Source organism: Rhinopithecus bieti, unplaced genomic scaffold, assembly GCF_001698545.2.
Source record: "Rhinopithecus bieti isolate Rb0 unplaced genomic scaffold, ASM169854v2 scaffold_17829, whole genome shotgun sequence".
Lineage (NCBI taxonomy): Eukaryota > Metazoa > Chordata > Mammalia > Primates > Cercopithecidae > Rhinopithecus > Rhinopithecus bieti.
The window spans coordinates 1,169,580-1,185,531 of record NW_016809238.1 but is presented as its reverse complement, the minus strand read 5'-3'; the positions used below and the strand labels follow the sequence as shown (position 1 = coordinate 1,185,531).

The 15,952-nt window shown below is 35.3% G+C and overlaps 1 protein-coding gene across 1 annotated transcript in view; it reads right to left on the bottom strand.

Moving 5' to 3' along the window:
- The window catches only part of ADAMTS20 (ADAM metallopeptidase with thrombospondin type 1 motif 20), a 205,856-nt gene that overhangs the window by 113,011 nt on the left and 76,893 nt on the right, over nt 1-15,952 (bottom strand). The window contains exons 8-12 of the mRNA XM_017888956.1: nt 14,916-15,021; nt 12,969-13,112; nt 10,931-11,072; nt 9,232-9,336; nt 278-423 (exon numbers count right to left, since the gene is read on the bottom strand). Coding sequence (XP_017744445.1) covers nt 278-423; nt 9,232-9,336; nt 10,931-11,072; nt 12,969-13,112; nt 14,916-15,021 — 643 coding nt within the window. The remainder of the gene's footprint in view (nt 1-277; nt 424-9,231; nt 9,337-10,930; nt 11,073-12,968; nt 13,113-14,915; nt 15,022-15,952) is intronic.

Below are 15,952 nucleotides of genomic sequence, written 5' to 3'. Positions count from 1 at the left end.
AAAAAAAAAAAAAAAAAAAATTTATACTAAATTAAAAAACAAAAAAATGAAGAACATAGATCTCAGTTCAGATTATAAAATTTAATCTATTTAGGGTTTTTTTAAAAATGTCTGAATCTACCAAAATATAAATCAATATGGCTTAAAGTGTTCCAGAAGTTTTCTGAATCTCAGAAACTTACGGACTGACCTCCAGTTTTAGAAGTGAGTGAAACTGATGTTTACTTTCTGGTGCCTTGAGATAATCTTAATTTATAGTGACATAAAAAAGACATACTCGGGACGATTACAGTGCCTGGTTGAGCTTTCGATTCCACCTCCACATGTTCTTGAACAAGAACTGTAAGGTTCCCATGGTCCCCATTCACCATTTACAGGACGTGTTTCCATTTCTTTGTTTACACATAGCCCACGACGGCAATGCTATAAAATAATAAGCACAAAAGAAATGATGTGTGGCTCTAATTAGAACATCACAAAAATTGTAATAGCAGCATAAAGATCAATAGAAGAATAAACTAAACAATTTGAAGCAAGTTGTTGTTAATTCAGATTACATTTGAAACCATTTTATGAATATTTCCTACCTACTGAGTAAGATCTGTGGAATACAAAAGGAGTGTAATATTTCTCTTGGCTTTAAGATTTAGTGTCACTGGGGAGGAAGGAAAAATTAAATAGTAAAATGGAATATGGGGGGTATTTTTTTAATAGAAGAATCAAATACTAGGTTAATATGGTATATTTCCATCCTTCCATTTTTTTACTCAAAGTATCTATTCACTCTTCCACTCATAAAAAGCTTTCTACTTTATCCTATACAAAGTCTCAAATGACAACCTTCTTTCTTTACTTTCATCAAGAAAATGGAAACTTACAGAATAATCTGCTCACAGTCTCTCACCACCTGTTCTACTCATTCAATAGCATCTGCACTCATACATTCAGACCTGCTACCTGTTAGCATACATGGAAAATTCACTGTCCCAGACAAAGTCAACCCCTCTGCTTGTGCACTTAATCCCATCCCTTCTCACTACACCAAACATCACTCCAGCAATTCTCTCATCTCTTCTACATCATCATTTCAGTGACAGCTAATCAAGTATGACCATGCAGTCATGCCAGTCTATGAATTAGTTACCAGACTGAGAGAAGATAACACAACTTGAGAGTAAGCATTTTGAAATTTTTTAAGGATTTTTACAGAGAAATTTTATGTCTAAGCAAATAACTTAAAAATTGTCTTACATTTATTTTTAATTGCGGCAAAACACGCATAACATAAAATTTACCATCTTTGCCATGCTTAAGTATATAGTTCAATAGTGTTGTGTATATTCATTGTTGTGCAACCAATCTCCAGAACTTTTCCATCTTGTAAAACTGAAGCACTATGCTCATTAAGCGATAACTCCCATTTTGTCCTCCCTGCTACCTCCTGGTAACTACCATTCTACTTTCTGTTTCTATGAATTTGACTACTCCAGATACTTCATATAATTGAAATCCTATAGAACTAGTCTTCATGTGACTGGCTTATTTCACTTAGCATAATATGCCCAAGCTTCATCCATGTGTCAGAACTTCATTTTTAAAAATGAATAATATTCCATTGTATGTTGTCTCAGTCCATTTTGTGATGCTATATAAGAATACCCAAGATTGGATAATTTATAAATAACAGAAATTCATTTCCCACAGGTCTGAGATCTGGGAAATCTAAGGTCAAGGTACCGGCAGGTTTGGTGTCTGATGAGCCCATTCTCTTCTTCCAAGATAGCACCTTGCACACTGCATCCTCTGGAGGGAGAGACTGCTGGATCCTCACGGGGCACAATGCAGAAGGACCGAGACAGCTCACTCCTGAAGGCTCTTTTATAAGGCATTAAATCCACCCAGGAAGGAAGAGCCATTATGCCCTAGTATTATTAAACAGGCCCCATCTCCCAATACTGTTACATGGGCAATTAAATTTCAATATGAGTTTGGGAGGGGGCAAACATTCAAACCATAGCATATGCATTTACTACATTTTATTTATCCTTTCATCCATCAATGGACACTGGGTTGTTTTCATCTTTTTTTTTTTTTTTTTTTTTTTTTTTTTTTTGGAGGTAGAGTCCCTCTCTGTCACCCAGGCTGGAGAGCAGTGGCATGATCACAGCTTACTGCAACCTCCACCTCCCACGTTCATGTGATTCTCCTACCTCAGCCTCCCGAGTAGCTGGGTCTACAGGTGCACACCACCACATCCAGCTAATTTTTGTAGTTTTAGTAGAGACAAGGTTTTGCCATGTTGGCCAGGATGGTCTCAAACCTCTGCTTACACCTTTAGATATTGTGAATAATGCTGCTATGAGCATGAGTGTACAAATATCTCTTTGAGATCTTGCTTTCAATTATTTGGGTATATATCCAGAAGTAGAATAGCTGGATCATATGATAATTCGATTACTAATTTTGTGAGGAATGGCTGTTTCCCATACTGTTTCCCATAGAAAAATTTGGCTTATATTTTGAATGATTTTTTTCCATTTTATTTTCCTAGTCAATAATTTTTATACTTTGTACAAAAGTATCAGTTTATAATCAGATATTTTAGAAAAGAATGAAGACAATCTGTTACTACAGATAATTTGCAAAGTAGTTCCCTGGATTATTCTCATTAACATACGAACACAGCTCTTATTTCTCTCACTTTCAGAAAACAATAGCAACAACAAAACCTTTCCTATATCTCACTGCCCTTACCAGTTGCTGTCCTGCTTCTCCTTGAAAGAGCCGGCCATGTTCATTCTTTAACTCCTCTTTAATTCTCTCATAACCCCACCCCAGCCAGGTTTTTATATCCTATTCCTCCATTAATCTGTTCAAATTGCTAGAAATGCAAAATGCTTGTTCACTGGTGCTGCAAAGAAATAGCACTTGAACATTAATTTTCTCAGCAAGGCAAATTTTCCTTTCTGCAAAAAGGGTGCTCCTTGCAGATGGAACAATGGCAAGAGCACATCTAGACACGGCAGGGGCAGGAGTTCTTACTCTTGACACAGAGAGCCCCTACTGCTGTGTCATTCCCCTACTGGCTAGGGTTGGACCACACAGTCTAAGCTAATTCCAACTGGCTATTTTAAAAAGAGCAGGAGTATGAGCCGGAATGGCGGGGTGAGTAGTTTGGCAGGAAGGATGATTAGGAACAGGTAACTAAAGATGACTTAGGTCAGAACAGGTGACCAAGGGAACAGATGTGAACTACTGTTTAGGAATGGCAGGAAAGTTCTTTACTGAAACTTTAGAGGCAAGGAGGCAAAGAGAGCCAGGAAGTTAAACTTTAAAATGGAGATTCAAAGAATAAGAGAGCTGAACATACTGACATACTGATTCTTTGAAGAGAAACTTGGGGTTCACTATATTTAACAATGTATAGGACACCAATGGCCAGTTCTCATTCTCTGTCTTCCTTATCAGCAATATGTGCATGATTAATCACTCTTCTTCTTTGACATACTTTTTTTCTCTTCATTTCCAGGGCTCTTGGTTTTCTTCCTTTCTTCGTAATTAATTGTTCTCATTTTCTTCTGTTGTTTCTTCTTTATTGTGTGACAACTTAGTGTTGGAATGTTTCTCCAGGCTCACATCTCAGTTTTTTTATTCTTTTCTGTTAACAGTCACTTTTAGTCCAGATCTCTCTCTTAAATTATCTTCTTCTTTGTGACAACTTAATGTTGGAATGTCTCTCCTGGCTCATATCTTGGTTTTTTAATTCTTTACTATTAACAGTTACTTCTAGTCCAGATCTCTCTCCTAAACTCCAGACTCATATATATGCCTACTTACTTATGACTATTTACTGGAATGTCTAATAGACATTTCAAGCACAGCATATCCAAAAGAGAATTCCTGCCCTCCCAACTCAAAACCCACTTTTACTGAGTTGATCTAAGTTGTTCAGCCAAAAGCCTAGTCATCATTTCTCTTCTTCTTCTTTGAACACTCCACATCTGATACATTAGCTAGAATAAATGTTGTACTTCCTTTTAAAATGTATCAAAAATTGACCTTTCATTATCTCACTACTATCACTCTGGTTTGAGCACTAGCATCCCTTACTTCTATCACTGAAATAGCTAAGTAGATGTCCGTTTCCACTCTTGTGCCTGATAGGTTAGCCTTAACACAGTTGCTAGAATGATCTCTTTTTAAACTAAGTCAAATCAGGTATGAATCCATTCAAATCCTTCATTATTTTACTTTGAGTAAATACGCAGTTCTCACAATGGCCTTTGCGAACACCAAAAATTTAAGACAGGTCCCAGTTAATTTAGAAAGTTTATTTTGCCAAGGTTGAGGACATGCCCATGATATAGCCTCAGGAAGTCCTGATGACATGCACCAAAGGTGGTCAGGGCATAGCTTGTTTTTATACATTTTAGGGAGAGATGAGACATCAGTCAATACATAAGAAGTACATTAGTTCTCTCCAAAAAGGCGGAGACAGCTCAAAGCAAGCCCCTCCCCACCCCTCACTGGGGACTTCTAGGTCACGGGTAAGTGACAGACAGATGGTTGCATTCTTTTGGGTTTCTGATAAGTATTTCCAAAGGAGGCAATTAGAATATCCATCTATTTCTGTGAGCAAAGTGATGACTTGAATAGAATAGGAAGCAGGTTTGTCCTGAGACCTTCCCAGCTTGAAGGGTCCTAAGATATTTTTCTTTCACACCTGCAATGCCCTACGAAATCTTCCTTCAGCTTCTCCTTATAAGTCTCTTTCTCTCTTCACTTCACTCCAGCTAAAATGTCCTCCTTGTTCTTCTTTGAACACTCCAGGCACACTCCAGACTTAGGAGCTCAGCTATTCCCTTTCTTGGGAATTCATTTACCCCAGATATCCTCATAGCTAACCCTCTCACCTCCTTTAAGACAGCTAATTTGGTAACTTCATATAATGTCTGTCCTAACCATCATATTTTAAATTGCAATCTGCCCTCTCTTACCATAAAACTTCTAATCAGCTTTCTGCTCTATTTTTCTGATCCATAGCACCAACCAGTTTGATGGTACTACTATATTAATTATTTATAATAGTCTAGTCTCCCTCTAGAACTTAAGCTACATGAGGGCAGAGATCTTGTTGAGAGACAGGACTAGCTGGATTTCCTAGGCCGACTAAGAATCCCTAAGCCTAGCTGGGAAGGTGACTGCATCCACCTTTAAACACAGGGTTTGCAACTTAGCTCACACCCAACCAATCAGGTAGTAAAGAGAGCTCACTAAAATGCTAATTAGGCAAACACAGGAGGTAAAGAAATAGCCAATCATCTATCGCCTGAGAGCACAGCAGGAGGGACAATGATCCAGATATAAACCCAGACATTTGAGCCTGCAACGGCTACCCTCTTTGGGTCCCCTCCCTTTGTATGGGAGCTCTGTTTACACTCTATTAAATCTTGCAGCTGCACTCTCTTCTGGTCCATGTTTGTTATGGCTAGAGCTGAGCTTTCACTCGCCATCTACCACTGCTGTTTGCTGCCCTCTCAGACCTGCCACTGACTTCCATCCCTCCAGCTCCAACAGGATGTCTGCTGTGCTCCTGATTCAGGGAGACGCCCATTGCCACTCCTGATTGGGCTAAAGGCTTGCCATTGTTCCTGCATGGCTAAGTGCCTGGGTTCATCCCAATCGAGCTGAACACTAGTCACTGGGTTCCATGGTTCTTTTCCATGACCCATGGCTTCTAATAGAGCTGTAACACTCACCGCATGGCCCAAGATTCCATTCCTTGGAATCCATGAGGCCGAGAACCCCAGGTCAGAGAAAACGAGGCTTGCCACCATCTTGGAAGCTGCCTGCCACCATTTTGGAAGTGGCCCACCACCATCGTGGGGGCTCTGGGAGCAAGGACTCGTGGTAACATTGTCGGTTTGTTAACTCATGTATCCTACAGCAACAGAAGAAAATGAGAAATAGTGTACCTAAAATAGTGCCTGACATAGTAGGCCCTTGATAAATCTTTGCTGATTGAATGAATCCTATAGCCAAGCTTATAGCAGTAAAAATGCTTTGTGTTCTCCATTACAAAAAGTCATTCAATATAAGAAAGCCGTATTAGAAGTGGAAAAAAAAAATCATAATGTGCTATGTGCATGTGCATTTTGTAAGCATCTTGCATGAACAATTTAAGTAATCCTTACTCTTTTTAAAAAATAATTTGAGAGACTAGAGCATGAAAATGTTATAATATTATACTCTTCACCATGTAGTAAAATTAACTCATTATCAGAAGGGTTCACCATGGCTTCACACAAATTGATTTACTAGCAAAAGTGTTCAGCACACAGACTCATTAGACAGTCACAAGATAAACAGAATAAAGAAGAATGTTAAGGCAAAATTATAGAATATTTGTTTAAAATGTCCCTTCAATAAAAGGTTTATTTAATACTGAATACAGCTAAATATATAGGGGTTCACTGTGTTTTATTAATTTTAGAAAGAGAATTTATACCTATTATAATCCACGTGATACTACCCCAAATACCACCTTTGCTTTTAATTTGCGTTGGCTCTAAAGTAAATCTTAGCATTTCATCACATTTTACTTGAATCTCAATAAATCCATGCCTATCCTACCATCTCAATGGGAAAATATTCAAATGGCTAATAAGCACATGAAAAAATGCACAAGGTTTATAATAATCATGGAAATACAAGTTAAAACCACAATGAGATTCCATTTTATACCTAGTAGAATGGCCAAATATTTTTAAAAGACTAACAGTATCAAAAGTCGGCAAGAAATACAGAGTAATTGGAACTTTCCTCCATTGCTGGGGGGAGTCTAAAATGGTGCACACACTTTAGAAAATTGTTTGGCACTTTCTTATGATGTTAAACATACACTTACCCTATCATCCAGCAATTCTATGCCAAGAGAAACACAAACATATGTCTACAAGAAGACTTGTACAGGGATGTTCATGGCAGTTTTATTCATAATAACCAAACACCAGAAATGATTCAATATCTATTGACAGAAGAATTGATAAATTACAGTACATCTGTATAGCTGAATTATACTGTGGTATAAAGGAATGAACTGCTAATGCACACGATAATATGGATGAAGTTTGTTTTCCAGATTTCCATATCTTTTGGAAGATTTCCATATCTTTTGTTGAACAAAAGATGCCTGTTCCATTCCACTCCTTCAAAAAAGAGGATGTTCTTTTTTGACAAAAACAAGAAAAAACGAATCTCTGGAAATAAAATCAGAAGAGGAGTTTTCTCTGGAAGGAAGGAAAGTTGTCTCGATAGAGGCACAACTGAATTTTGTTGCTGTTGGTTTTTTTTTTTTTTTTTGAGATGAAGTCTCACTCTTGTCCCCTAGTAGTGCAAAGGCGTGATCTCGGCTCACTGCAACCTCTGCCTCCCAGGTACAAGCGATTCTCCTGAATCAGTCTCCTGAGTAGCTGGGATTACAGGTGCCTGCCATCATGCCTGGCTAATTTTTGTATTTTTTGTAAAGACAGGGTTTCGCCATGTTGTCCTGGTTGGTCTTGAACTCTTGATCTCAGGTGATCTGCCTGCCTTGGTCTCCCAAAGTGCTGGGATTACAGACCTGAGTCACTGCACCCAGCCACAACTGAACTTTTTAAAGTGATAGAAATTTTTATTGGGATGTTGGCTATATGTGCATCCACATTTGTTAAAATTCATCAAATTGTATACCTAAGATCTATGCATTATACTTATATATACCTTAATTTCAAAAAATCATGTTTATGCCCTAACTGGATTTAGAATATTAATAAATTAGCTATAAATAGTATATCTCTTAATATTTGTAAATATATCAATTACTACTTTTGCCACAGGCAATCAATCCTGAAGGTTCATGGCATACAGTAACTTGAAAATTTGCTGAGGAGCAGAGGAAGATGCCAGTCCTGGATTTTAATCAGGTGAACATCTTGGAGCACATCTTCAAATCTGCCAATATCAGCAGGCCAGCATTCATACTTCGAAAAGATTTTTTTTCCTCTGCTCAGCCTCAGGTAGTTACTCTCACAAATGCCACCTTTTACTCAAAAAGCTATCTACTAATACTAGTCACAAGAACTGAGAAAAAAGTAAAGTCCTTTAAATAATTCTTATCCAACAAATAGAAATGTTATATAAAGATCAAATTTTAAAATTCAAAGTCAGCTGAACTGAAAAAGCCCACTAGAACATTCATCCTAAAATTGCAAAAAGGTTATTAGTGTGTTAGACGATTTCAATGAGTACTTCAGCTGCTACAAAACTTGAAGTTTCAAATAAAATATTAGTAACCAATTAATTTGTGATGTGAGCAATATTCATAGGAAACACACACCTTTTGATGTAAGTGACTCAAGAGAAAAGCAATAACTAGTATAAATATTTCAATGAAGCAAGAGGGGGTAAAGGCACAAGTTCAGCTACTGAATTGACCTTATTTTTAAGAAGTTTATCTTTTTTGGCTAATGTGAAGATAACAAAGAGGCAGAATTAGCCAATCCATTGCCAAAGAAGTGTTCCTTTTACACTGAGGGAGCTCAGAGATGCTGACAGACTAAACACTTAATGTAGTCAACACTGGCCACTGAGGTCCTGGAGCACAAAGTACACTCTGACTTCATGCTCTCACAAGACACTTTTCATTATCATGGTAAGCGTTATCATTCAACGTCACGTTTACAGTTTCAAATAAGTTCATGACTGTTGGAATAATAAAGACACAGCACAATAGGTGGTTGATTTTAGCAGTATAATGTATCTTGATACACTTAGAAACAATAAAGGTCTAAAGAAGCCACTTAAAACTTTCAATTGTATTAACTGAGTTTCAAGGGAGAAAACATGAAATGGAAACATCCCTGAATTTGTAGAATTTGCCAAAATATTAGGACTGTTATATCTGTCCTCAATTTTAATAACAATGCTATAATATACATAGATAACTATATATCCATGTAGTTATTTATATGCTAACTATACAAAACTTATTCATCTGCCATAGCTTAGAAATAGGGTAAAATTAAAAATTTAATTCAGTTGACAATGTACTATATCAAACAAACATGGCAATAATAATTCAACTAGCTGAAGAAAAGTTGACAGCAAATAACAAACAGGGTGTGAAAATGCAGAGCAATCACATCCTTGGATAATATCTTTATACAAGACTCACCCTTCAAGAAAACCTACCATTCCAGGACCACAGTCTGTTCCATCTGCTGGAGGCACGTGTTGAGTGAAACAGCCTTTGTGAAGCTTTTCTGCACTTGTGCACCACAGATGCATGCATATATTCTCCTGAGTAACAAAAGGCAGGCAAGCCAGTGTAAGGATAACACTACAACACTGGTTCAATTCAGTACTACACGTTGGTTTATAAATTGATCTATTTCCTAGTTCTATGGTAGAAGCTGAAACTAATCAGCAAATTTTTTTACTAAGTAAGTTCTAGTCATTAATTTTCTTCTAAACACATAAAATTGTGACATTTTCTTTAAAACTTTTTTTAAAAAAAACTTTATTCATACATAGAATAGGAGTTATAAATTGGAGTGGAAATTTTCAAAATTATTTGAGATAGTTTTCTCTCTTTACAAGATATTTTCTAAAGAACTTTTATTGTTAAATGTTATTCATAAGAAGTTGCCAGAAGCTGCTTTTGATACAATGGTGGAATGTATGAATAATCTGCATTGAAATAATGTATAATGTATACTGAAGTTTCCTATTTTGTGAATATAATGCATACTTTCAACATTTGAACAAAGGGCTCTGAATTTTTCGAAAGAAACAAAAGTCCACAGAGAGCCATACGAGCTATACCCAATATGATTCATTTCTTTTTTTTAATTTAAATTCAAAATTTATTTAGTGTCTAAATCAGATTGGAAAGAAATGTATCTTTTATAATGATATTTTAAGGTAAATCTTCCCCACGTCACCATGAATGTTTAAAGGCTTATTGAAATTTAAGGTTTTAGGAAGAATAGTCACTATGTGAAATGAGCTTTGCCTGTCCTGCATTCTCTAATCAATCCATTCATTCAACATTCAATAAGCATTTATTTTGTGGCATGTACTGTGTGACAAATCCTAAACTGGACCCTAGGAATAGACATAGATATTTATTTTAATGACTGAGTAAGTCTACATTCCTGGTCCAATGATCCTCACAACCTAGTAGGGAGGGAAGCAATTAGGCAAAAATATATAGGGAATAAGGAAAACTGAATGAGTACTCTACATGGAAAAGTAAAGCATGGATTCACCAAAGCAGTGACATTTATTCTAAACTAAATCTTAAATTTACACCCATATAAAAGAAAATCATAATTACAGATCCAATAAAAGTGTTAGGATCAACTATTTCAATGAAAAAAGTATCTCGTCTATGAAAAATCCTCAAAATATTATAAAATAATAGCTCAATGAAAACTAAACAATATGCCCCAAATGTAATTCTTTTGGATTCAAATATATGTAAAGGAAAATGTACTCTATTAGTTAGATTCCTGGTGCCTTTAAAACAATTCAGATTCAAAACACCTATATTTTCTCCTTAAACTCGAAATAATATCATTTGAAAATTAATATTTCAATGCTTTTAATTTTCAAATTATATAACGTCCCTGTTTTCTAAATGAGAATACTGCATAGGGATTTGTGAGAGTTAACAAAGATAATTTTTAAGTACCCCAAACAGTACCTGACACATAATAAGTAGTCAATAAGTTTTAATTTTCCTTTTCTTAACCTCTTTTTGATGAATACTAAATTATCAGACTTAAAAGCTGTATTTAGTTCAAGAGAATAAACACATTTTGAAATATATTCTAAGCATAACTTTATGGTAGCTTTCAAACAAAATAAAGGAATTTTCTTTTCTTACTATATGGGGACACATTTGTGACCCAGGACCAAACGCAAGCTCACACTGCTTGTTTCCATCATATCGTGATCCAGGAAGTTCTGAAGGCAGATTATATATTTCTTCATCTGGTTTGTCAAGAAGACATTCCCCGTAGCCAGTACTGTACCAATGACAGAAAATAAAATATTACGAATACAATGGATGCATTCCAGTATGATTCTTTATCACATTTTCTGTAGTTCTTTACTTTCAAAGAGAATATCAGTATTTATTCATAACTTAAAAAACCAACTCACATCACTATCAGTATAGCAATGTTCCTAGACATAAGGATGACCTCACAGCTTACAAAGGACCTTTAATGTGCATGTTTGCACTTGATCCCCACAACCACCTTGAAGGTGGCAATTTTAAAAAATGATAAGCAATAAACAGAAATTCATCAGAACATTATTTATGAAACATACATCCATATCACACTTTTGGTCTACTTTGCTATCCAATAGTAATGCCTCAAGTGTAACGACTAACTGTTAAAATGTTGGAAAAACAAGTTTTAAAATCACTTGAGAAAGTATATTCCCAGTACTAAACAACAACAACAAAGAAGCTTCAAAAAGTTGTATGCTGTCTCCACCTCAAGAGGTCTTTCGAGGAGGGAATATAGCAGAATGGATCACTGGTTTTGGGAGCTTATATTTTGGTTCCATCAATTCCCAAGATGCATGGCCATGGACAAATTTTTTAATCTCCCTATCTCCCTGAAACACAGTCTCCTCATCTGTAAATTGAGAGTGGTAATATCTTTTTAACATGCTATCAGAATACACTATAGGTTTGAATGACTTAGGAAAAAGCATGAGAAATATATATATTACTCCTAATTTACCATGCAATGTCCAGTATGCAGAAAACTCTGTGGAAATATACAGCTATTCCAATTGGGCTAAGAGTAACAATTTGTCCCACTGCAATAATTAAAATAAATCTTTTTTTGAAAAATTGTACTGGTTAAAAGGAAAAATATAAATTTTCCAACTAAATGAACATGTAACCTTAAAATTTCCTTGGAAGAAAATCAAAATACTACCCTCTTCTAAAAGAAAAGCACGCCATTGGTATTTTACATGTCACATCAGTATTTTAACTATTGAACAAAGCTATATACAATTCTGTACAGATCAGCAAGTATAAATTGTGCTTTTAAGTCAAGCTCCCATAGAAGTATGTATTATCACTGTTGGTTATAATTCAAGGATATATTTATAAATATATATTCCAAAGCATGATTGTATTTGTTCGCTTAGGTTTCATAAAGAGAGAGGGAATTAGAAAATACTAACGCTGTTAAATTGATGGTTAGAATATATCAGTAGAAGAAGTGAAGTAGTGTGACATTTACACAAAAAGATTATTGGGAAGGAGTTCAGGCTTGCCTTTTGGAAAAGTTTCAGTGACTGAGAAAGAAACACCATTTGGACAAAAGAAATTGGGAAGCAGAGAAACCTGAAGGAAGGTGGAGAAATGAGGCAAGAAAAACCTGGATCTACTACCTCTCTTCAGAGCTAGAAAGAGCTCCTGAAAGACTATGTAAAATTAGAGACTCGACATCTCTGTGACTTTAGAGAACTATCAGAATAATCCATAGTTTGACTTTAGCTATTCTCTGTCCTTCAGGGGCACCTCAAACTTCAGCCACAAAAATTTCTCTCAAAATATTGCTTAGTCACTTCGAAAAAACTCAAAAACACATAAGGAAACTGGAATTCCCATAAGTCTCCCATCAAACATAGTTTTCATCACAAGAAAGAATCCAGAATAAAAAAAATAGCTAGGTCTGAACCACAATAAAAATATTAATTTTAAAGAGTGAAATTATATATATATATATGTATACACACACAACTCTTCTTGTTCTTAAACATCCATTTGTACAGTGAAAGTAAACATAAATTTAAACAAGAAAAGTTAAACAGAAATTGAACTACCTTTAAAATATCGATTTCAAATCTTATAATCGAATACATGTTCAATTATGTAACATAAATTTACTTACTCTAGGAATTCAGTAATATATTTCCGACTACAGTTTGACCAGCTCCAAGGACTCATGTGAAAACTTAAAACAGGGGCCATTACATGATATTGCATAACATTCATTTCTCTACATCTAGGACTATCATCATGTTCAACACCAAGTCTAAAAATAAAAATAAACACTTAAAAGGAATATCAAAAGATGCATACAATATTAGTAACAGATCCTTTATAGTCACATTATAATACAATATAAAATATAGGTAAATATGCGTATATCATAATTTGAACTCCATCTATCCATAAGGCCTTACAATGTTCATGTTTAGAAGTACCTGATGGCTGAGAAATATTATAGGCTGGTGATCTGGCATCTGAATCTACACAATCAAAATATTTGGACTCTGTTGCACCTCATCACAATATGGACCACAGCATTGATTAAAAAAGTGCCTGCAGGTTCAACATGGATATCCCATGTTGTGGATAGAGATGTGTGTGGATAGAGATCAGGTAAAGGTAATACCATACTAAATTCTAGACCATTGACTATGGCTACAATATCACAAGAACTTTGTGAATCCCCAATTCTCATCATTCTACAGTATCCATCTATTTTATCTGAAAGACCCTAAATACTATTTCAGGTCCATACTTCCTAAGTGATGCCCAACAGAACTACAATAATAAAAACATTCCTAAAGGGCTGTCAAATCTTCATGACTTAATTATTAAGTAATTAGCAGGTCGGCAGCAGATCCTATACAATCTGGGGGGGGACTCAAGTATAAGCTGAAGTTTAGAAGGAACACTGAAACCACTTCATTCAGATCCTTGCCTGCTAAAATTTGTATTTAAACCATTTTTTAAATTAAACAACTTACCCATATACTAGAGACACCTAAAGAGTTTCTCAGGAAGAAAACAAATATCTAAGATGGTACTCTCTGCAAAAATAGTCTTCTACTGGTCAGCAGCCTTGAAAACCAGCACACAGTGCTACCCAGATGTTGTTGCACTACTTCTACTGTCCTCAGATATTCTGCTCATCCTATCCCCCCACTTCATAAACCACTTACAAAATAAAGTGTGTAGCTTGTTGATGATTATGAGATATAACCATGCAAAAAAGGAACCGAAGAGATGATCGTTTACTAAAAATTATCTCCATTTGAAATTATTTTTCCCGTTGAATGTTCTAATGATATCTCAAGGCGTGACTAGGAAATTAAATGTGGTCAAACTAACAGAGGCAACTGTAGACTCAGGTCCTTATTAGCAGATAATAAAGAAACACCAGGAGTTCTGAGGGGTACATTTAGAATCTTTTTTCAGAGGATACATTTGTAGGGGTTTCTGATTTTCCACGGAAGCTCCAAGGGTATCATGAGAAATCACGGCCTCTATTCTTACAACATAGAATCCCAGCATATTTTCAGTAATGCAGGAAAAGGTAAGAGAACCCCAAATTTTATGAGCAACTATGGAAAAAGTGAAAACTTAAAAAAAAATCTTTTAGTAACTAAGAAATTCCCATGGGCAATATCCTCTGTTGGGGCACATTACTGAGAGCAAGAAATGAGTTGGTATTACAAATATTTGGGGGAGTCCCCCAGAACCAGGAGCCCATGCAGGCCCTCCCATAAAATGGTAGAGGACAGTACCTGGTCATATATAGGATAACAAGAGACAGAGGCCAGAAGTGCTTGTCATGTATCCAATACAGTAAAGGAAATAAAAGAATTCCCAAGTTCTAGTTCTTTGCTTAGTCTGTTGATCTGTGCAGCCTGTCTGACCTAACATAGATCACAAAAGAGCCAGAGTTAGCATTTCAGGGAAGAAAATTACACTAATAACATTTTATGAAGAAAAAAAGGTGCTAATTACTCAACTGAAGATGGAATTTCAGGCATTCTGTGCAAAGATAAACAGAATGCACATTAAGGAGGTGACAGAAGGTACTTACGTGTGCCCAAGTTCATGGGCTATAGTAAAAGCAGAAATGAGTCCTTTTTCTTCATTAATAAAGCAGCTTTGTAAAGGATCACATATGGTACCTAAGTATGATAAACCTGAAAAATTTCACATTTGTATTTCATCAAAATGGAAAACACTACCAAAATCATAAAGTAAGAACTTAATTTTGAAGCATTTAACCATTGACGTTATTACTTAGAAAAGAATACAGAATTGGCTGTTAATATTGAATGAATATTTTAGAAAGTGAAAAAAAGAGAATGGAATGATTTATCTGCAGTTGAAATCATCTTTGCAATTTTTTGGAATCTTTTACTGAAGTAAATAATCCAAAATGTAGAGTGAGCAAACAACTTTTAAAATTTTTTAAAAAATGTTTTAAAAGAAAAGAATATTTGCAGGAAGTATGAAGTGTTTTAACACATTAGTGTGGGTAGCAGGAAAGAGATTAAATGTGTTGATCGGTAATAGAAAAGCTAATAAGAGAAGAAAATGGTACAGAACTCTACAAATCAATGGAGTTTCTTTAATTTTTTAAGGTTTAAAGCAGTATACAAATATTCAATTATCACATGACATGAGTGAAAAATATGTTAAGTGGTCAGAATAGTGTCTGGCATTTAATATATGTTAAATACAATAAAATGAATTTATAATATAAGCATTACTGCAGTCACTGAATAATTTTGTAACATTTCCGCAATAGGAAATGTATTGCAAATCAGGATCTGTTTAGTCCTGTATAAAGAATAACATGCAACTCAAATGTGCTGTTGAAAGATAAAGGTATGAACTGGCTGGACACCAAAGACAGCAATAATTATAGTTTATGCAGTCCTCTAAAAATAGTATAGAATAAGAAACTCAAAATAAATATTCATTAAAACAATCCATATTTCATCACCAATCATGTTAGTTTTTCATTTACTTATTTTTTAGATTAACATAATCCCATGATTTTGCTATTACTACCCTACAATTTGGTCGTAAATTTACCTGCTTTCGTAGAACTCTTCCTTCACCAAA